Consider the following 23,104-nt stretch of genomic DNA (forward strand, 5'->3'; position numbering starts at 1 on the left):
TCAGGCAAAGCATTCAGTTTATCACAGTTTTTCAGCGTGTACAGAGCCAATCAGAGGGTCAGGGACGGACGTAAACCCAACAGCAACAATCCAAGGCTGTGGGTGGGGAAGATAAAACAAGTAATCTGGCCTTCCACTGCTTTTTCTTTTACATCTAGATTCATGAAAATGTCAAAAAAACAATGTTAAAGAAAGTGATAAACAGTGAAAAAAATGCTGGATCTACCGCCTGATCGGGATCCACAACAACATTTAAAGGGTTCTTCCTTGACTCATAAACTGCATCCTGACACCAAGTTTAGTGGCAATTTGCTCAGTCGTTGTTGTGTAATCTTGCGCACACACACTCTTATTTAATTGACTTAAGCTTTCAAACATTCCTCCAGAGTGTTTTCAGAAAGGTTTAAATGTTTGCCAGTGAGCACCACCCTGGACGACTGGCAAAGAAATGTAATCAATGGAAAGTGCAGATCAGAAATCTATTGATTTACACAACCTGGCAACATTTCAAACATAAACTGGCTTATGATCGAAGAGTTAATGTCAATGCAGAACTCTAGAAATAGGTACTCGGCCATTGAAGACCCTTTTTATTTGACCTTTTTTTAGATATTTTATCGAAGTTATTAAATCAATAATGACGCTATAATAATTTTTTCTCGTCAGCAAAGAAAACTCAAAGCTGTGTCATGTCTCCTCTGAGTATATCTCCATTCTCTTGTTGTCCTAATGTGTAAAACCGATATCGGAATAAGTCGCAGAAGTCAAAATGTCCCAGATTACCCACATTCACCATATGTATGAAGGTAAAATGGGACAAATGGAAACAGACGGGATAAATCACCACGTAAGGTCACTAATGTCTCCACTGGGACACTAAAATTAGACAAAAGCATCAGATGAGTGTGGACTGATAGGGAGAATGTCACCTTCCTAAAGTTAATGCAACAAACAGACAACTTGGAATTTGCATCATGTTTTCTAACTCTCTAGCTTTTCGAACTAAGTCTTGAATCCGATATTTTGCAATAACAGACGTTTGACAGTTGTGTCCCCTTGTTGAGACGTTCTCCTGACTGCAGAATCAGCACCACCATTTTTATTTTTCCTCCTATAGCCTCGATATCACTTCCTTTAGGGCTGTGAGTCAAGAAAGAACTAGTTTGTGTATCTCCACACATGCTCCATGTCCGAATCCACAGACATCTGGACTTCACATGTGATATCATATCACTCCGCCAATGGTAAACATATTACATGCATGTGAGGTGGGCCACATTATATAGTTCTCGATCTAAATTAAGTAGCAGAACACAATATGTACACTGTATATCACCACTGATTGACTTATGTAAATTCTCAAACATCCATTCCAATCATTATGTATTCAAGGGTTCCTTTAAGGGTCCCGGATTCAAACTGGGAACCATCTTGCTGTGAGGCGACAGTGCAAACCGCTGCACCACAGAATCCTCACACAGATGGGATTCTCCATAGTTGCCAAGTACATTTTGTTCTGGGGCATCATGGGAACACCAGCAGCGAAGATGTGAAGTGTGACAGCTCGCAGTCTGCAGTCGACAGTATGGCAGTAAAGGTTGCATCTGGTGACACCGTTAAATAGAAGGCAGTGTACTTTGTTTAACTGAGACATAAGTATTCCACACACACACACACACACACACACACACACACACACACACACACACACACACACACACACACACACACACACACACACACACACACACACACACACACACACAGGGCTCCTCCTGAATCCCTCTGCCCTCCTGCTTCCTCCGGTTCCTTGGCCCTTTGGGGCCTAAAACCACTTTACTTGTTCAGCCCCCTCGCTGTGATAACATGATCTTTTATGTTGGGTAAACGTTCGGCTAATGCACCTCTGATAAAGTGGGTTGACTCGGTGCTTCCTGCTTGATGGAAGTGGTTCCTCATGGACGGTGAGGGGAGATGTGTTTACCCAAGAAATCGTCTGTCGCAGCAGCAGCTGCATTTCTAACATTTACATTTCATACATTATTGTACAGTGTTTCTCTGGCCTTGCTTTTCAGTCAAAGTGATGAATCTCCTTCTGCTCCCCCCCCCCCAACCTCAACTCTGTGACCGTCCAGCTCAATAACCTCTCCTCTTCACACTCCACCAGCCATCACTCACACCAGAGCTGATGTGTGCTATTAGCGCCTGTCCGCACCGCTGAGGGCCGGGGCCTGGTCGCCTCCTCTCGCTATCACCTTGTCTCTTTCAGCACACGAACCTATGGGCATACATAACACACACAGGGAGCAGACAGCTTGTACCTCCAGGGGGCAGCAAATCAGGTCTCATCTCTCACGCTCAAGTAATCAAGTGCTGTTCTTCTTCTCTTCATCTCCGAGCACCATGTCAATTACAGTGTTAGCCGTCTGCACCGCCGGGTAATCTTCCTTTAATCGTTAAAACGGGGCCATCTGCGATACTGCACAGTTGCATGCTGGGAGGGAATGTTTAGATAGAACGATATGGATTACGCAACAGAACCTCAGTGACTGAAACGCTGGTGTCGCTGTAGCATCGATGCCGCGGCTGAAACAAATCAATTCGACGTTGCTTTTTTAATTCCACCTCAAAGTGTGGGACCAGTTCCAGGTCATAAAAGTGCTGATCAAACTCAAAACCGCCAGCAGTCAGTTTCCCATCTGACCATACAGGCCTTAATGGACTTGGCCGTTTCCACTCAAGCCAACGTGAGCTCGATCGCCGGCGTCGTGTTATCAATGAGCAGACAGCATCACCACTTAGCTTGTTTCCTGTCACATGTTTCACCCCAGGGATTCAAATTCTGCCTATTACCGTACATTCACTGTGCATATCTCCCCCTCCTCTTCCTCACGGATGAGTCCTGAAATGCTCCTCAAGCGATCAGCCATTCGCTTCGACACACCCAGTGAGGTTCGACCAAAAATGGGGCACAGCCCTCGGAAAAAAGTGGCACAGTCCCCTGCACGATGGCACCAGCTCCTTGACACGATCATCCGATTTAGAAGCCCATATCCCTCCCGATACATTTTTAGCAGGGGACCTTTGAGAGCTGACTGGCGGAGCAGCAGGCACCATATGTCGTGTGAGCCGCACTGCAGCGGGACGGGTTTTCCAACTCAACATGTGTCCTATATTCTGAATCTCTCATTGTGCTTCAGTGCAGCTTTCAGACTATACACAGCAGCCGAGAAGGAAAACATTGTGTGCTACACTGTAAAAGAAAAAAGTTCTGCTCTAAGATTTCACTCACGTAAGAGCACTTAAGTATTTATAGCAGCACGTACTTCCATCCATTCGTTATCTATTCCTTTATGGGTTAAGACAGGAGCTGAAGCTAATCCCAGTTGACGGGGTACAGTGACAGTCCCAATCTGAATGTCTTTGCACCGTGGCCCAATCCCACCTGGAGAAACACAACAAATAAAGACCCTGGCCGAACCTGGGACCTTCTAGCTGTGAGGATTAAGTGTGAACCCCTGCACCCCCACAACACGACATAAACTCACCCACAGCCCCCTAGTTTCTCCCCAGTATTCTTAACACATGGTCTGTAATCAGTTTCTTGTGTGTCCTCCCTCCTTGTGTCAATCCTGAGTGTCACTTGTTTTCTTGTTTTCTTGTTTTGTCTTGCTTCACAACAAAACATAAAAAACACCAAAACATTTATGTAAATCATGCATAATAAAAACAATCTTTCAGGCAGTTTCACTAAATATTCATTATTCATCTGACATTTAGAAATGATTGGTAGTGGTTGCACTGTTCTGTAATTTAAACGAGACACATCTAACTTTTGACTTTATTGGAAATGACCTAAAACCCTGTTTGTTTGACATTATGCTAGTGAAGTGAGACAAGTGTGTTTTACTACGATGAGCATGATACAGATGCAGTTTGGGAGGCAAATACAGACGATGCTGCTGAGTCCAGATCGGCTCCAGCTACATAAGTACATATATGATCCAGATTCCAAACATGGCTGACCCAGCTGCTCTGCCTGGTCATTCCCTGTTTCACTTCATTAACTTGGGTAAGACGAGTCTGTTCCCTGCAGTGATGGTTTTAGGTAGACAGAGAGAGGGGGTTGAATCTCATAACAACGAGGGATCTGCCCTGATTTCTTTTTGGCCTACTTGGTCTTAGTTGCTGCAGCTGTCAGTTATCAAGGAGCGAAGGAGATGAGCACAATAAATAAAAGGCCGACAACAGGCTGTCATCGTTAGTTTACAGCTTGTTATGCTGCCACAGACCGGCCCAAAAATGCATTATTCAGGTTTAATTCTATTACGTATTTGATATTGATTTATTTCCAGACTTGTTTTAGAAAAAGTCTTGCCAAAAATGTTAAAAACTTGGAACGTAACATACTGCGCAGTTCTCAGACGTCTTGTGCTGCAGATATCCAGTCGGTTACAGTCAATACCAACAAGTGTCTTGTCTCCTTCCTGGGAAAAACCAGATCCATTTACCAAACGAGCTCATGACGATAAACACTTTGTAACAATCATGTGCCAGAATATAGACATTGATTTTTCTTCTGCTCGGCTGTAAGATGAAAATGCAACTGCAAAGTTATATACTGTATGTGTGTGTGCATGAGTGTGTTTAAAACCATTAACAATATTGATACTTATTCAGTATTTTCAACTATTTTTCTGGGAATATTAAGAAAAATCGTTTTTTTCCAGAATTTTTTCGATATGTTTTTTTCACATTTCCGACATAAATAAGAACTTTTAAAACAAAATCTTCATGGTATCATGTGTTGTCATCCCGGCCTGCTGGATACCTTATTACCTTGCTTTCAGGGCCAGTGTGAGACTGGTTGTAGTTCATCTGCAGAGCTGCAGCGATGATAACAGAAGCAGAGTCTCAGATACGCTGCTGATGATGATGATGAACTGGGTCACTCACACAGAAAACTCTGAAAGAAATGAAAACTTCACTTTCAGACTCAAGTAATATAGTTTTCGTGTGTTTTCGTCCAATTTAGTCGTTCACGAACAACTTTTTTAAGTTTTGCAAGTTTCCCTGCTTTCCCCCTACAGTCTGAGTTTGCAGCTACGGCCCATTGCATCTAATAAAACCTGGGTTTAGAGCAGAACCGGTGCAGCACCTCGGCCTGTTGTGTGTTGCTGCAGGACAGGTTTTCTGACTGAGATAAAAAGCGGGTCTGAAAAAAGAGAAGGGCATGTTTTTGTGTGCAAACAGTGGTAATGGTGTCCGTGTTGTGTCCAGAGCCGTGTGCATTAGCTGTGCCAGACAGTCACAGTCAGTCAAGGGCTACGACCATGAACCCAGAGGAGGGTCTGACGATCCTCTCTGCTGAGCCTGGATACAGATGGACGAGGCTGTTTGTCACAGCCTGCAGGGGGAATTTAAGGGCATAGCAACACTGACGGGCGAGGACATAGAATGACTTTACCAGCATGTGTACGTATGAACAAACGTGGGGGGTCCAGTGGGTGAAAAGCATTCTGTATAATCAGCACTGTCCTTGTAAACCCTCTCTGTGACAGATGTGGTCTCCCCAGAAAGAATTAATTTACAGCAAACACAATTACCTGGGATGTGATGTTTGAATCAATAAAAGAGATTTCACAGTGCTCTGTAATGTCCAGTCTCCCTGGAGAAGGAGATTAAGATATGCGAAATGCATTTTTAAACCATAAATCTCTATTGTAATTTGTTAATGCAATTGTAAGTGGGTACAAATTGAAGATTTTATGTAGGAACCAGAATAACTGCCCTGTGGTTTTTTTCCCACCACCGACCCGCCAGTTTCAGTCCCTGCAGCTGATTCGGACATATTGACAATCATATGATGTCATAGTGACATTTGACCTTTGACCTTTGAATTCTAATCACTTCATATCATAATTTAGCTGAATAAGCATCCGTATTCAACGATAGAACAATTTGACCCTGCTTCCCAGAGGTGGCGCTCCCTACATCTCCCCTCTGTGGAAACACTCCGCCCTGCACACGTCTTTTGACAGACTGTCGATTATTTGTTAAACCTCCAGTGAGATCAGATGACTGCATCGTTAATTTGCACCTCTGTGAGATACCTTCATGCTGCATCAAACTCTTAATGCCACTGAAGTGTTTCACACTATATATGAGCACGGTTGTTTTATGAGCTTGTCTGAAGTTTCTTATTTATTACAAAAGTTAGTTTCACTTCTGAGGAACAACTGACATCTAGGAAGGGAAAATATGAACTCTATTCTGACAAGGCAGAAACGTCCGAACAGGTCAGAATGATAAAACATAATCTTAGTGATGTGAATCAATAAATATCTTAAGTGCATGTAAAATGAATGTGTTGACTCCTGCAGCTGAATTATAAACTTTACAACCTTCGGAAACTTGCATAGGATTTTACAACTGAGATGACAGGACCCATAGAAATAATATGTTTTCAAGAATTTCTAAAACTACAAATTCCATCTCTCAGCAAAACCACATGGTTTCAAACAGTTTCCAAACTAAAACGGGACAAACAGGGATAAAATCACAGAGCAGTGTGGACGCATCAGTTGCAGAGGTCGTGCGTTTTCAAACAAAGCGTAGCAGCGTGGATTTAGCCTAAGACTAAATGTGATTCTGAACAATACTGGACACAATATAAGTGACATGCTGATTTAAATAAAAAAATTCTGAGGAGTAAAGTAATCAAAATAGAAGAGGAGATATGATCTCTACAGCAGCTTTAGATGAAATAAGAAGAATGTATGACTGCAGATGAATTTCTTTGTTGTTTAAGCTCTTCAGTTTGAAGACTTATTGATGTGTTTGTGTGCGTGTGTGTGTGTGTGTGTGTGTGTGTGTGTGTGTGTGTGTGTGGAAGAGGATTCACAGTCCGATTGCATGATTTACAGGACTACAAATTCACAGGATTGACCTTGGCTCTTGAGCAGACGATTGGTCGACTGCAGGCTCAGAGAGTGACCTTGAGAACGTGACACTGAACGATGCACTGAACGAGGACGAGAGGTTCACAGGTTCATGTGTAACTGTCACTGCCCCCACGTCGATATCAGACAGAGGTTTTCACACATCAGAAGTGATGACAGTCCCTCGACCTGATACCTTCCATCAATGAAACATCAAAAGAGACATCATTATTGTGTTACATGATGTCTATGGTGTAAGACGTCCTTCATGGAGTATTTAAAATGCTAATACAAATTATTTAGATAAGTTAAGAACCATTAATGATTCAAATTAATTTTGCTGGTGTTCATGTTCCTCTGTCATCACAGTTTTTTTTTTTTCTCTCTTCATACAGACGTTTAAAAAAAATTTGGGTTGACCTCTGACCCCCTGTAAAAAAACTTCTGTGGACCAGTTACCAACAGCTTAATCATTTTTAAAGGTGTTTTGGTTGTGACTCAGAGACTTATCACCAATTGAAATACAGTAGATATCAACAGGTGCATTCTTTTTTCAACATTCAAGCGTTCCATTATAAATTTGTTAATTTAATTTTTCCCTAACTTTTTATTTTATTGGATAAAATGTAAGAATTTCCAGTCTTCTATACAGCTGCTCATTTTGATGGCGAACCAGGAACAATGACATCAACGTGCATCAAACAATATAACAAAAGTGATTGCGTCCGACCAGTTAACCCGAATAATTACTTGTGTTTGATAACTGTACGTGCAAGATTTTATATTATTTATCTGTATATATGTCTTTCTTTTGCTCAGTTTATAAAAACCTCGGCCAATGAGGTTATGTTTTCACCCACATCTGCTTATTTGCTTAGATGGATTACGCAAAAAACCACGGAACCGATTTCCACCAAACTCGACAGAAGGATGAGGCCTGGGTCTGCAGGAGACCATTACATGTTGATGTGGCTCCAGAAGTTGTTTTTCCCCACTTTCTTCATCATTGGAAACATGGCATATTTCATTATTTTGTACATTTTTCAATCTTGATTTAAAAATATCAGGCGTATCTCTTTTGTTTTGTATTATAAGAACTATAGACCTAAATGTGAATGATTATTGCCCTTGGTGCATGTATGTGTTCGACTGAGAGCCGTTCCAGTTGCAAATTACTTCAGTTGATCTATTAGCTAAAAAGTGAGAAACACTTTAAATACGACGTTATTAATACTGACTGTCGAAGACTTAATGTCATCTAATAAAGACTCAACAGACTGGGACCAAGGGCTCTTCTCCCTGAAGGTCCGTAAAGGACATGTAAAGCATCAGTCATTAGTTACAACCCACTCAGCCTATATAAATGGTGACTTATAGAAAGCGGTGAGACCGGTGTGGTAATAGAAGGCAGTTTATTTCAACCTATAGATGAGTTAACATGTGACAAATGAGACACACTGGGCACTATGACCCAGCAGATAGACAGAGAGAGAGAGGAAAAAAACAAGGCTGTGATAAGTGGTGCTTGTTTGATGTCAGACTGTGTATAAAACCAAGACTTTGGGCTGGTTCCCCATTCAGCCACAGGGGAGACAGGGGAGACGCAGCTCTGCACAACTTGTGCCCCACATGCGGATTATCTGTGACATCTTCCCAGATGTTGGCACATCAGGACGCAGCGCTCGTCTTTTACGCACCAGCCTCGCTCAGCTGGTGTGAAGTTTTCTTTTATGGCTAAAAAACGGAAAAGTTTGAGTTCCTGTTGGGAATGGATATTTGCTTCCACGTGTCTGCAGCTTCATATTAAAACCCTGATGTAGCCCATCAGAAGAAAAATGAGGATGAAATGATTCCATTTTCATGTTCCAGACTCGTTGTGGTGTTTAATGTGACCGGATGGTACGGATGAGGCGACGCTGACCAGGAGAAAGGGCGTTTGTAAATGTCAGACATCTCAAATATGACCAGAAGTGAGTAAAAGTCATGGAGCTGTCCGGTCACATCGTGACGACCGAGCCGGTGAACGCCACTAACGACAGTTTCGTCACAGCTTCCTCCGCCGCCGTGGAGGAGAGCGCAGAGAGTCTCGCCTTCCAGATCAGCCTGGCGGTGCTTCTGTCCGTCATCACGCTGGCCACCACTTTATCCAACGCGTTCGTCATTGCAACGATCTCGCAGTCGAAGAAGCTGCAAACTCCTGCCAACTTCCTCATCGCCTCCCTGGCCGTCACCGACCTGCTCGTGTCCATCCTGGTGATGCCCATCTGCGTCCTGTACACCGTCATCCACACCTGGACGCTGGGGCAAGTCGTGTGCGACATCTGGCTCTCCTCGGACATAACGTGCTGCACCGCCTCCATCCTCCACCTGTGCGTAATCGCCCTGGATAGGTACTGGGCCATCACGGACGCGGTGGACTACTCCAAAAAGCGCACTCCGGCACGCGCGGCCGGGATGGTGGCCACGGCCTGGGTCATCGCCATCTCCATCTCCCTGCCGCCGCTCTTCTGGAGGCAGGTGAAGGCGGAGGAGCTGACGAGCTGCGGCGTCAACACGGATCATATTTTCTACACCATCTACTCCACCTTCGGGGCTTTTTACATCCCCACCTTGCTGCTCATTGTCCTCTACGGGCGGATCTACGTGGAGGCTCGGAAGCGCATCCTGAAGCAGTCCCCCAAGAAGGTGGGGAAGAGACTCACCTCCGCGCACCTGGTCACCAACTCCCCCGGCTCCGTGACGTCCACGACCTCGCTGCAGTACGGGAGACACGACGGCCCCCCCCACGACAGCTGCTCCTCGGCCGGGGACAACCAGGTGAAGGTGACGGTGTCGGACGCGCTGCTGGAGAAGAAGCGGATTTCTGCGGCCAGAGAGAGAAAAGCCACAAAAACTTTGGGGATCATCCTCGGCGCGTACATCGTCTGCTGGCTGCCCTTCTTCATTTACACGCTGGTGGTGGCCACATGCGACACGTGTCTGATCCCCGAGTTATTCGACTTTTTCACCTGGCTGGGGTACCTGAACTCCCTCATCAACCCCATCATATACACCATGTCCAATGAGGACTTCAAGAAAGCTTTCCAAAAACTTGTGCGCTTCAGGTGCTGCAGGTGGTGAAAAACAGACGCTCCCTCAGTTTCCAGTAAAAGCTGCTGATGCGTTTTATTTTTGGATATAAAGCTATGAAACATGGAGCAGTAAGAAAACAATATTTTTGAGACTCTTATATATATAAAAAAAGAAGCTGTGCATGCAATGGAACAACAACCAATTTCCAGGCGTCTGTGTGGAGATTTGAAATGTCAGGTTCATAAAACAGAAACAGAAAATGTGGAGTGAAATCCCTTCACATAATGTCCTTGTATTTATTCTTGCAAGAAAGAAAACATGAAGAAATGTTCTCTCCAGCTGATGGGCCACCCTGAGTGGAAATCAATATTAAGCACAAAACAGACCTGGAAGGATTGGACACTTTTTGGAGAGCTGTGGGTGGAGATAGTAGAAAAATAAACGCTGGAATAAAAGCTGCTTTTAATTGGCGTCCATTCTGTACTTGAAAGGTGCTGCAGTGCGTGTTATTCCCACGCCACGACTGAGTGTGAGCGAGCAGCAGAGACCATCAACCTTCTTTTTATAAGTCAGAAGACTCTCATGAAAATATGGCTGAATGACACAGAATCCATTTTTCATTGTGCACAAAATGTGGTAGTTTTATATTTTCAAAAACTCAACGACGGCGAGGCCCTGCTCGCTGTTGCCCTGTGGTTATCTTATTTATCTAGAGAGGGACATTCATGCAGCTGAAAAAATAGCCTGAAGTCGGCTTGTTGTACCAGGCGCTAAGAAAAGATTCACACAATACCATGTGTCAAACAAAGAAACTGTATTTACCCAGCAGAGCTGAACACTGATGATAAGTTCAATTTTACTGAACAAACATCACCTTGTGTGTGTGTGTGTGTGTGTGTGTGTGTGTGTGTGTGTGTGTGTGTGTGTGTGTGTGTGTGTGTGTGTGTGTGTGTGTGTGTGTGTGTGTGTGTGTGTGTGGCTCTGTTTGCTCTGACATAAAATGTGTATCTACAGTAAGTTATGTTCACATGTGGTTGGCCACCTCATGGCGACGGAGACTGATTTGCTGCTTTGACTGATGGGCTCCGGCCTTCAGAGCGACTGAAGTGACGCTGATTGTTCGTCAGCATCATGTGAAATAAAAAGTAAACGTTGTTGTAGGAATTCGTCTGTTCACATCCAGAGATGCTGTGCAATAATAAAAAGGCTTTCGAGAATCTTCTTCGGCACATTTGCTTTTTGAGTGAGAGTTTTATTCTCAAGTTAAAGTGCAGATGGTCCCTGATTCCAGGTCAGCAGTGAGTTGTTTCTTTCATGTGAACGCAGCACAGATAATCCCAAGGATGATTTGCACTGGGCCCTACCTTGAAATCTAATAAGAGATTAGAGTAATGGCCCCCAGAAGATCAAGATGATGTGAAAATGAAATCCGACCATCTCTCGAGGCTCTGGCAGACGTGGTGCAGCATTAAACAATACAGATCAGATTCAGAGGACTGTGCTTTGTATGGAAGATCAGTTCTGCCACGTTGTTGAATAAAAAGAAAAATCTCATGTGAGTCATCATAATGAGAAACATTCTCAAAATATATCTTATATAGACTAATCTCTCAGAGTAATGACGTAAATATAACAAAATAATGAATTAGTATCTCTAAGTAGTGACGTAGTATCTCAAAATAATGACATAAATATCTCAAAGTAACAATGCCATATTTCAAAATATTGATGTACTAACTAAAAATAACGATTTACTAACTCAAACAATGACTTAGTATCTCAAAGTTGTAATAATAATAACTTTTTATCTCAAAATTATGGCTTACTATCTAATAATGTTTAAACTTACTATCCTATAATTTTTAGACTTTCTATCTCATAATTGTTTTGCTCTTTCATAATCATGACTTAATATGTCTTAATTATGACTTAGTTTTTAGTTTTTCTTTCCCTGGCAGAAATGGCCTTCCATACCTTTCACATCAGCTCCTCCTGACTGTAGGAGACCGGATGAGGTTTGGTGGAGACTGAGAGTCCCATGGAGGTTGGATCTCTCTTCTCCACCATCTTCTCAGCTGCCTCCCTGCAGGCGGAGGAGGACTCGAGCTGAGTGGTCAGCGGCCATCACTGCTCAATATGTCAGCAGTGCGAGCGGCATTGGGTGATGCTTTGTGGTGTGTACTTCACAGCACAATATTGTCCATGCACATGCAAATGCGCACACCCTTTGGCTCTCCATTTATGCATTTTCATACGGCTCATCATGCATGAAAGATGAGTGCACCTGAGCAGGCAGATGTTCAAAGCACAGCGCTTTCCAGGCATTTATAGAGAGATGAACTAACATGACAGCATGTGCATCTTATGATATATATTATGTACATAAAAAGAGAATACTACATAAAGTTGACATCTTGACATTATTGTGGTGTTTCTATCAGATTGCATTGTCCCTACAGAGTAAGGGACATAAGGAAACCTCTATGGGATGTACGCCTTGAAGTTAAGTATATAAAGTTTAGCGTTTAGCCAAAAGAAACGTTCAGCTTTAAAAAAGTATTTTTAAAGACTCATTTAGAGACAAATTTCTATTTACCACTTAATAGGAAAAAACATTAAACAATGTAAATATAGAAAAAACATTTAATCCAGAATGGCTCTCAGATGAGTTCCCTAAATATGCCTGATTTTATTTCTTCAAGATCCAGTAATTACTCCCTGTGAAAACTGAAAATTAAAAAAAAAAAAACGCTCTCATCTTGCAATGTTGATCCGCCCCCAGATCTGGATCCACACACCAAAATTCAGTGGGTTCCTCCCTGCCCCATACGACAACCATACCACCCTGATTCGTCACAGTGATGCTACTAGGCTGTTGCAATTTGAAGGCTCCCTTAAACGCAACCAAATCATTCGTCCTTTCATTCCATAGCCGAGCTGACAACATGTCGACATCAGAGTCACGCCCATCTACAGACCAATCAGTGTCAAGTATAGACGCAGTCCACGTAGGTGATGATGACAAGTCATATAAAAGTCTTTACTGTGCTCACTTAATTCCAATGTAAACCCACAACTATCAAATGTCAACATGTAACAAAGATAATAACCTTGGTCCAAAGTTTGAGGTGTGAAAACGCCCCTGTCGTCATTTATCATAATTTGCATTATGCTGTTTTCATGTATGCAGTAGTGATGCCCAACAACTAAACAGACTTTGATGTGTAAAATGAATGTTCCCCTTTAAAAATGTGTGCGTCTGAATATTTTTTCCAGATCATTAAACCCTGTGTAGCACGGGGGCTCGTACTGTACATATGTCAGAGTCCCTGTGAACACAGGGAGCGGATGAAGTGGAGCAGAGCTGATCTGTAGATATATAGATCTAGATCTAGATAAATGTTTCATGCGGGAAGACTGTCGATGTTCAACAAACACGTTTGTGTTGCCAAATAAGTAAATAAGGACGCTGAAGCTCCAGCTACAGGGAAACACACATCATCCCGTTGTTGACACAGGATGATTGCAGCGTTCAGGCAAATACAATAATTATACAACCACCTTTTTTCCCCTTCCATAAGCAGAGTGTGCTGCATTACTGCTCTGCCACGGGTCCGCTCAGCAGTGAAGGACTTAACTGATGTAACAGCTACTGAGGCTGAACTACTGATAATGAACCTATAAAATATCGTCTCACTGAAAGTAGCCTTGCTCAGCTTCTTTATTGTTTCACCCTTTCTGGTTAAAGACGGTTTGCGGCACTCGTCGCTTAAAAGGTGGACACACGGGTCAATCTGCTCTTCATAAATTACCTCGTCCAGGCAAAAGCAATTGACCTTGACAAGGAAGGAAAATGAGTCAGCCTTTAATCTATCAGGCGATACGGGTGGGTAAGGAGATTGAGGGTGAATAACAATTAGACATGGGTTCTGATATTAGCTTTCACCGATCCTGATTCTGACGCCAGTGACCACCACACACGGACCTGGTTGTTATTAAAGACTAGAACAGTAGTGATGAGTTGTAAAATCAACCTTTGGACATTTAGCTGATTATTTTAGAATCTATATATCTGCTTAAAGAGTGTGACTGGATGTTTGTCTTCATGTGTCAGCCCTGTGATGGACTGGCGACCTGCCCCGGCTGTGCCCCTCCTCTCGCCCAATGTCAGCAGTGATTGGCTCCACCCCCTGTGTGACCCCTCAGAGGACAAGTGTTATAGATAATGAATGGATGGATGTGTGCTTTTCAAATGATGACCACTAAATTAGGTTATAGCTCCTTCAGGCACAGCTCAGCATGGTTAACCCCATAACAGCCACAGCCTAGGATGGCAGTCAGTCGAGTGCATACCTCTGCCAACAGTCCACTTAAACTCAAACAAGCCGTCCAGCTCAGGCCACGTTACGTTTACTCAACGACACATCGGTGTTAAGATTCTGGCTCTTTTTGTGACCGTACAGCAGCTGTAAAAAGACGAAAACATGAAATTACATTTAAATCCACTAGATCTGGATTTTTATGTGGATCTGCATCAAATTGCACACATGCACTCTTAAATATCAGTCCCCTAAACAACACTTTGTTCATCAAGATCCATTAATTATTCTCTGTGAAATCAATGATAATGTTGAAAAATCACCATATCTATCAAAAAAAAATCTCTTAGGTCCGCGCAAAAATTTAATGGCTTCTTGCTTACATATAAACAAACCAACCAACAAAACAAGCAAAAAACATAACATGGTGGGTGGTGGTAAAATGTATTTTTGCAGAACTAAACATTTTTTTTCTACTTTCCACAACATCTGCTGATGTGGGGGTAAAATTAAACAGTGGAGTCACACACCTCGGCTCTATGTATGCATGTGTGTGTGTGTGTGTGTGTGATGAATTGCAAACATCAGTCACGCATGCTCTCTCCATGCGTCGAAGCAGATCCACAGCCATAAGCACTTTCTCTCCCTTCCAACAAAGTGGGTTAGTGTAAAGGCTCAAAGCACTTTGCATTAGCTTCTCCTCCAGCTCAGCTACACTGTACGTCTGATAACACAGCCGCTTCCTCTGCCGCTCCTACACTGGGGCTTCCTCTGAAATTAGAAGACACGCTGGGTTTGACCACTGAGTAATCTGAGTATCTGTTGATCCGATCTGGCTGCGTTTATGGAACCATCAGCGCTGGAGCTCGGTGAATCCATCACACTTAACATCCACTCTGGAGTAACAAGCAAAACACCATCGCATCAGGCAGTGATGTAGCGGTGGCTGAGGAGGTGTGCGTCCTGCTGAGGTTATGATCCATCCATCCATGCTGCGTACGCATCTCTGATAATAGGCACTCAATTACTGCAGTGAGAGAGATGGGTGTCCCTTCTTTAACTGCACATTGGGCATGTAAAAACCTCATAGCTCGTTTTAAGTCGTCCTCCGAGGCCTGAGACTAACTGCCTCCTGAATTGTTTCAACCTGAATTGAAACAACGGTAAAACCAATCTGATTAACTCAGTTTCTCACAGTATTTCATAAAAAGCTGGGATTTCTGGAGATGTCTTTTAGTTACTTTAAGTGTAGTTTATTAAAGTGTGCAGTCTTAATACATTTTTCACATGTTAAAGAATCACATGCTCTTTATTTGTCTGCAAAGTTTTCTTTTACTAGTTTTTTTTATTTTATTGCATATAGACATAGACATATATATGCACCGTCCAGTGACAGATAACTAAATGTGTATTACTTTTGGAAGTAAAACAATGTGCACTTCCTGTCAGAGTTAAATAAAAAAGGTTGAGGGCAGTTGTATGAAAATAATTTATAAAAAAATCACATCAAGTTATTTGAAATGAGTTAACTGGCCAATGGCAGCAGGGATAAAAGAGTCTGTTTCTGAATTGGTCTCTGAGTCTGAGAGACCAGCAGGTAAAAGCAACAGGAAGTACTGATACAATGAATTACAATGAATAAAACAGGGATAAAGGAGGAGTGAAACACTGATGACGGTGGTGTTGACAATAAAAACAATATTAAAATATGTATACATAAATATTGAAAAACGCTCCTATCTGAGTCTGATCGGTCGTAAACACAAAATAATCATGCTGAGTTTGGGTTCCTGCTAAAGCTGCACGGGGACTGACACTGAAACAAATTAACTGGCTGTTGCTGTTACAATACAGCAGATTGAAAAATACTTAATTCCTCTGTTTGGGACAAATAAAATCCTTGAAGCAACAATGTCTCCCTGTGTTTGATCTAATGTGAGCGACTTCCTCAGCACGTCAGCTGTTTACCGAGCTTTATTCCCTAAACCCTGCTGCGACCTGCGACGTTGAATGTTTCCATCGCTCACTGGGACTTTGTCTGTGCACAGGCCGCTGCAACAGGGAATATGGCCCCAGAGTTCATTTGATTTCTCTGTGCATCTCTCTCCTCTTCCTCCTCCACCCAGATACCGCGAATATATTTGGATTTAGCGACTCATTCGTTAGGTATGAAAGAAAACATTTCACATGCAGGCGACAGGATTTTACATGCAGCTACATCTATCTATTCCTCTCTTATATCTACTTAATATATTACTTTAATCAGAATTATACTTTGTTCTATAATAAAACAATATAAGGAATAATAGGAAATAAAAAACAAAACTGGTTTCTTTTTCACCGAGAGCCTTCTGAGAATACAAATGAGGGTTCCTCCCTCACCTCGGGGATCATTTACATATTGTTTATTAACCTTTTGATATTAAGCATGAGACGGTGCATTGGGACGGAAACTTGACTTGCATGTTTGTAATTTCCCATTTTCACAAGCAATAACACCACAAAATGTCACTGAAGCTATTAGCATGACATTTTCCTGACACAACCTAATTCAGCCTGTTTTTTTCCCCCCTCTCCCTCGTCTACAAACCCCCGAGGTTCTTGTCACTCCGATAAACAACTTTCGCCTCTCTCCATCGCAGCCTCCTGTCTCGCTTTGAATCCAGCTTCCTGCTCGCGCCAGACAATTTGACACAGGATTGATATTTAAATTCTATAATAAGACTCATTTAACCTAAAAAAAAATGGAGCTTAAACAACCTCAAACAACAACACAAAACACTGCATCCATTGAGGTGCAGCCGCATGGACTCACGGCCTCATTAAATCGAGCAGTGGTGACTGTGGCCAGACCAGAGACTACCACCCCCACCCCCCGCCTCCACGTATGAGCAAACACAATTACACACACCTCAGCCGAAGAGGTTATGTTTTCATCATGGATTTCCAAGTATCTTGGTGGAAGGAACACGGGCCGAGAAAGAAAGCTATTAAATGTTGGTGTTGATCTGGACAAAGAGATGGAGCCAAGATTTTTTCATCACTCTCTGTCATTTCTTTTTGAGAGGTGGGTTTTTAGGGCATTTTCCAGGGAATCATTCATGGATATTGATAAAAAAAATTTATTAGGCACGTTTAGGGGACAGATATCTTTGAGTGCAGCTTGATTAAATTTAAAGGGCATTGTTTGGCCTATAGTCTTTCTTACTGAAACTGAAAGTAAAGACCTGCTGCAGGACTCAGTCCACAGAACCCTGAAGCTGCACCACCGCTGCTGCACAAAGAGCTGTCACCTGTTTATTCAAAGTGCTGTGCAGCTCAGTACGAGTGAAGAAAATCACATAGTCACATGGTCCTCAAGAGTCTGAAGTGAATATATTTGTCCCTGTGTAACATCTGAAAGGTTCTGGTCGGTATCCAGACGTCACATTTAAAGAAACAAGAATGGACTCGAGATCAAAAGGTCAACTGAATCCAAACATAATTCTTAAAAAGTCTATTTTTGTGAGTAAGTCTTGAGTGCCTTTGTGGATAATCAGTATTCTGTGATGTCGTGTAAATGCTCAGTGGAAGGTTAAGATTCAGGGCACTTTTATTTTTGCGTCCTGACAGGTGCTCGTGTTTCTTAAATTTCCATAAGCATAAGAAAACCTACGTGGCCGCTTCACTGTGTATAAATCAAATGCAGGGAGAAACACTGAGCATCTGCGGACATAGCAGGAGCTCTGAAGTACGTGATTACAAATGTCTGATCCACTTAATCTCAAAGTAAACACACACAAAATGCCCACATGATCAAATCCACACATAAAGTAGAATGGCACATGAAGAGCGCATAACTGATTGGCTATGTTATCATCATATTCATATACATGTATCCAGATCGGCACCAAATTTCATCAAAGGTGTTATCACTCTACACGACAGAGCCAATCCCAGCTGACATTAGGCGAGAGGCAGTGTACACCCTTTGTTTGTCAGCGTATCACAGGGTCAACACACAGAGAACATTAATAAAATAAAATAAAGTTGAGTACAGTACAAAAGCTGTGTCTCAATTCCTTCAGAGGTTGCATTTGAAGAGTGATTGTGTCCCAACTGCGCGACTAGACTGTCCCGAATCGAAGACTCCGACAAATGTGTCCTTACACCCCCGAGCAAAAGAAGCTTCACTAGGTGGATCCTTCCCGGCCCAACGTATCCCATGATTCATTGCGCTTCTGTGACAAACTGTTTTTCAAAGAGGCAATGGCAGCAGCAAGTGAGGCGAAAAAACGTCAGACATTACATTTTTTTAATGTAAGTACTCAACCGATCAGCTAATGGTACATATGTTTAAAAGAAAAAAAATGTCATAGCTCTGTTGCTAAGTAGACCAGACCGTCTCACACGGTCTATGCGGCCGATGATATAGCCGACGTCAGCAGCGTAGACCAGGTCCTACGAAGGATGTGTCCTCATAGTGTCCATGAGTCGTCACACCAAAAGTGAATGGGTTCTTCATTGGCACATACCCCTCCCTTCCACCAAGCTTCAATAATACCAGTTCAGTAGTTTTTGTGTGATTCTGATAACAGACATTGATGAAATGGGTGCATCACATCAGTCTGTGGATGTGCTTCGTGCTGTAAACATCTCTATCATGGACCGGTGGTACCTGCACCGTGGCTGAGGCCGTTTTGACAGCTTTTAATTTTGCAGTTGAGTCATGGTTCCTGTGCTGCCTCTGTTATGCTGCCGTTGGCTCTAGGCAGGTGTGGATTAATATGCCGGGACAGAAATGCATCCCTGATGTCAATTGACCTGACCTCCTTCTCTGACTCTCTCCCAGCCCCCCTCTCTTTGTCCCCCCTTCACAAAATCTTTCTATACGTTCATCCTACTTCTTTTCCCCATCTTCTCCTCCCTCCTCTGTCTGCCCCTTCATCGTGCCTTACTCTTTCCCTCTCTTCCTCCCCTGTGTCTTCCCCTCGCCCCTCCATTTTCCCTCTTTAATTTCTTTGTCTCCCCCCACCCGTCCTCTATCCCTGCCTTTCCTGCTGCTCTGCTCGGTTTCTAACAGATAAAATGAAGTCTCCCACCGGGAAAATGATAAACAGGCTCCATTTCGCTGGATACCAGGAGTCACGGTTCCATCCTCCTCTTGCCAGCATGGGAACGCAGCCTTTTAACTCCTCTTCCGCTTCTTCTCTCCTGGGCCCATACGCTGCCACCTCTTACGTGGAAGACATGAGTGATTCCTCTCTAGACTTCCATCTCTCAACTACAGAGAACACTGAGTAAAAACCCTCAAAGTGACAGGAGCCTTTCATTGCATGTGACATCTGTAATAGCTCGTTTATTTACTGATCTTAAAGTCGTTTCAATCAGAGGTTTCTTCACATGTATGACGTGCAGATGACTCAATCATTGCTTGTTCAGGAGAGAGGTCCCGGGTGTATGTATGGAACTCATCGTTGTCTTTTCAGAGCTGCAGCATGCTTCAATATTTAACTTGATTAGTTTTGGAAAACTGTGTGTGTGTGTGTGTGTGTGTGTGTGTGTGTGTGTGTGTGTGTGTGTGTGTGTGTGTGTGTGTGTGTGTGTGTGTGTGTGTGTGTGTGTGTGTGTGTGTGTGTGTGTGTGTGTGTGTGTGTGATTTGTCCCTCTGCAGCATTTACATCATGAGCTTTTACCTTGACATGTTTGGCTGTTTGTGTCTGCTTGTGTTTTGACCAAGTGGCAACCCGCCGTGAAGTCAGCCATTGGTTCGTGAGCTGTTGTTTTTGAAACCTCGAGTTTGGCGATCAGGAGCAATGGGATGCAGCTGGAACCTCCCTCAGCTGGTGGCAATGAGCTGAGGCTGGAGGCTTTATAAGGAGGTTTCACTTCCTTGTCCAGTTGGTTGTTTGCTGTCAGAGGATCAACACCTTCAGTTGGTTCTCTGAGTTTGTGTTGTTGGTTTTGCGTTGTTGGTTTTGCTAAGAATTTGTTGTTTGACCATTGTTATTTACCACCTGCCCTTTTATTCTCTGTGACTCTTACCTTTTAGAACCCAAGGACCCATTTAGTTAGTTTTGTTGCAGTTTTAAGTGTTTGGTTCGCTTCCCCAGCAGTGGCCCCTGAGTACCAGGTTTTGTTTTTCTTGTGGGGGGGCGTAACACTTGGTTTAGGATTGTCACACGATGTCGAGTCATTTCTAACCAACATGGAGAAGCATCACTTCCCATCTTCTTATTCGTGGATAATAAACGGCTACGTCTCAATGTGTGACGCACATATTCAGCTCTTTTCTATTAGGGGGAGGAACAAATTGCAGGACCTTCATACTTGTCACAGACTGTTAAGCTCACAGAGTATATGGCGCTTATAATTTGCACTCTGATGCCAGCCATCCAAAGTCGTTTCCACTACGTACCATTTGTATGGTGTGTACATTTATAATGCTTTTCAAAAGCAAAGTTATTATTTTCTAAACCAGATTGGACCATTGAGGCTCACCAGTGTTCCTGTGGGATTTGGCTTTCCTGTTTTTTATAAACATTGAATATTTTATTTTATAGTTGATAATGTTCAACAGCAAAGGCTGCTGTATCTTTCATATTCCAGAGAGCATATTGTTCCCATTAATTTATGTTGCCTGTGGCCTGAGAATCGGATATTAGACTACAAGGTTGCATACTTGGCAATCCATCACAATCACAATGTTGTCAGCTTTTGTTTTTTACCAGCGTCATGCTGTCATCATCTGTTTATGTAGCACTGGTGCCCAACAATAATGTGTCAATGACAAAATGTTTAAGTGTGTTTCAGGTTTCAATCCTCTCTGGATGGTGAGGATAGAGGACATTTTAGATTTGAAAATGCCTTAGAGAGCCAAGAATTACGGAGCTCCTTTGAGTTTAAATCAGACTGATGTATAAGATTTCTCCTGATTGCTTTGACCAGCACTCTGACCATCAGAAGTGATGCATTCTGGGATGCCTGACCATATAATTCTAACGTCCCCTAGTTTGACTCCATACATCTGTTTGTCTCTCGACGCTTTCTGTTTCCAGCTCTCTCAACGCAGGAAAAAACGACTGATGCGTTTTACATTGCACTCACACTATACTACTGTGCCTGCATCATTAACCACCAGGAGACGATTACTTCCAAAATGAAATCTATCTATAATGAAATTAAATACTGACATGCATAGATTTAAAATATATCCTTTTAGTGTTCAGTTTTTTTTTTTCATGATGATTCACCCTATTTTCATAGCATCAAATAACTAATTAAAACCAAAAAAATATTTTAATTAGTTAACACTTAGCTTTGCTAAAAAATGACAAACTATCCTTGAGAAAAATTAAATATATATATTCACAACATTTTCTTTGACTTTTTTGTTTGGCCCATGTCCCATTCATTAACACTATGACTTATGACCTATACTGCAGCCAGCCACCAGGTGGCTATCAAGATGCTTTGGCTTCACTTTTGGGGGAACTGTCACCTCGTCCATCTTTATGCACAGTCTATGGATGGGACAGTTAAACATACTGCCCTCTGGTGGTGGTTGTGCAATCCCCCTGTACACTGTTGGCTGCCATACAAACACATCTTCATCACAGATTATGGCGCAGTAGGAACTTCCTCATGTATGAACTCCAGCACCAGGTCACAGAGTTGATGTTGGCACAGGCACACAGTGCCATGTGCTGGCAATGGCACTTTCACTGCCGCAGGTGTAGAAGAGTGGATCACGCTGATAATCAGCCCAGAGTGGATTTTCCCAAAGAGGAGCATTACGACGAACATGACTAATATTAGACTGTTAGGCCCCGGGTACTCGTCTTTCTCCGCTCTTCAAGGGAAGGTTAAACCTGGGAGTGAATCACATGGGTTTTTATACGTCGTTAATCTTAGGAGGTTTTCTCGTGCCTCGCTGCTCTACAGAGGCAGAGTGTGGAACAGATGTAAAGAATGTAAAGCGTTCATTTTAAACCTAAACCAACTAAAGTGTACAGATACTGAACTTTATCTAATATTGAATAAAAAATATGACAATGATTGAATGTTTATATGAGAAGAAGGTTCTTAGTTTGAATCCTGGTTCGGCTGCATCACTTCTTTGTGGAGTTTGCATGTTCTCTCCATGTCTGTGTGGGTTTCCCAGGTTCTCCAGCTTCTTTCCACAAGCCACAGACATGTCTCAGTATGTTGGCCCTGTTGATACAGTGACCTTTCCAAGTTGTACCCGCCTGTCAGCCAATGTCAGCCGGGTTTGGCTCAAACTCCACTACTTCCCTCAAAGAACAACTGGTATAGAAAATAACAACAATAATATTATTAATAATACTAACTGAATTTATATAGTGGGTGGATGAATGATGGGTAATTCTGAAAACAAAACAGGTTAAATTGAAAATACGAGAGATGAAAATTTTTGATTTCATTCCAAAGTTAAAGATTACATGTAGCTTTGTTTTCCTTGTATATACCAGTCTACTATCAATTTCTATGATATACTGAAATCAATATAAAATATGTGATTTATATATTAATACGTATATCATATCAAATTGAATGAACTTCAGAAGAGTCAGAAGCTGAGACAACAGTCACTGCTACTTTAATGATAATAACTGTTAGAAAGAGTTTGACTTTATTCTTTTTGTCCCTGAATTTAGTTTCTGTCTCATTCAGTTAACACTGAATGAGAATGTTTTCAATTAAATTTAACAGATAAGAAAAAATGTTCCCCAGTTTGCTTTCACTTGGTTGATTGTTTCTGTGAATCGATTT

At 42.5% G+C, this 23,104-nt stretch overlaps 1 protein-coding gene across 1 annotated transcript; it reads left to right on the forward strand.

The window, feature by feature from the left end:
- Nucleotides 1–8,524: 8,524 nt before the first annotated feature.
- Nucleotides 8,525–10,479, forward strand: htr1b (5-hydroxytryptamine (serotonin) receptor 1B). Its single transcript, XM_035167249.2, has one exon. It carries the CDS (start codon nucleotides 8,925–8,927, stop codon nucleotides 10,059–10,061), a length of 1,137 nt encoding a protein of 378 aa, XP_035023140.1. The 5' UTR covers nucleotides 8,525–8,924; the 3' UTR covers nucleotides 10,062–10,479.
- Nucleotides 10,480–23,104: the final 12,625 nt, after the last annotated feature.

Source organism: Hippoglossus stenolepis, chromosome 10 (genome assembly GCF_022539355.2).
Source record: "Hippoglossus stenolepis isolate QCI-W04-F060 chromosome 10, HSTE1.2, whole genome shotgun sequence".
Taxonomy (NCBI): domain Eukaryota; kingdom Metazoa; phylum Chordata; class Actinopteri; order Pleuronectiformes; family Pleuronectidae; genus Hippoglossus; species Hippoglossus stenolepis.

Excerpts from the sequence above, each read along its gene's own strand:
- htr1b (XM_035167249.2), top strand. The coding sequence starts at position 8,925 with ATGGAGCTGTCCGGTCACATCGTGACGACCGAGCCGGTGAACGCCACT.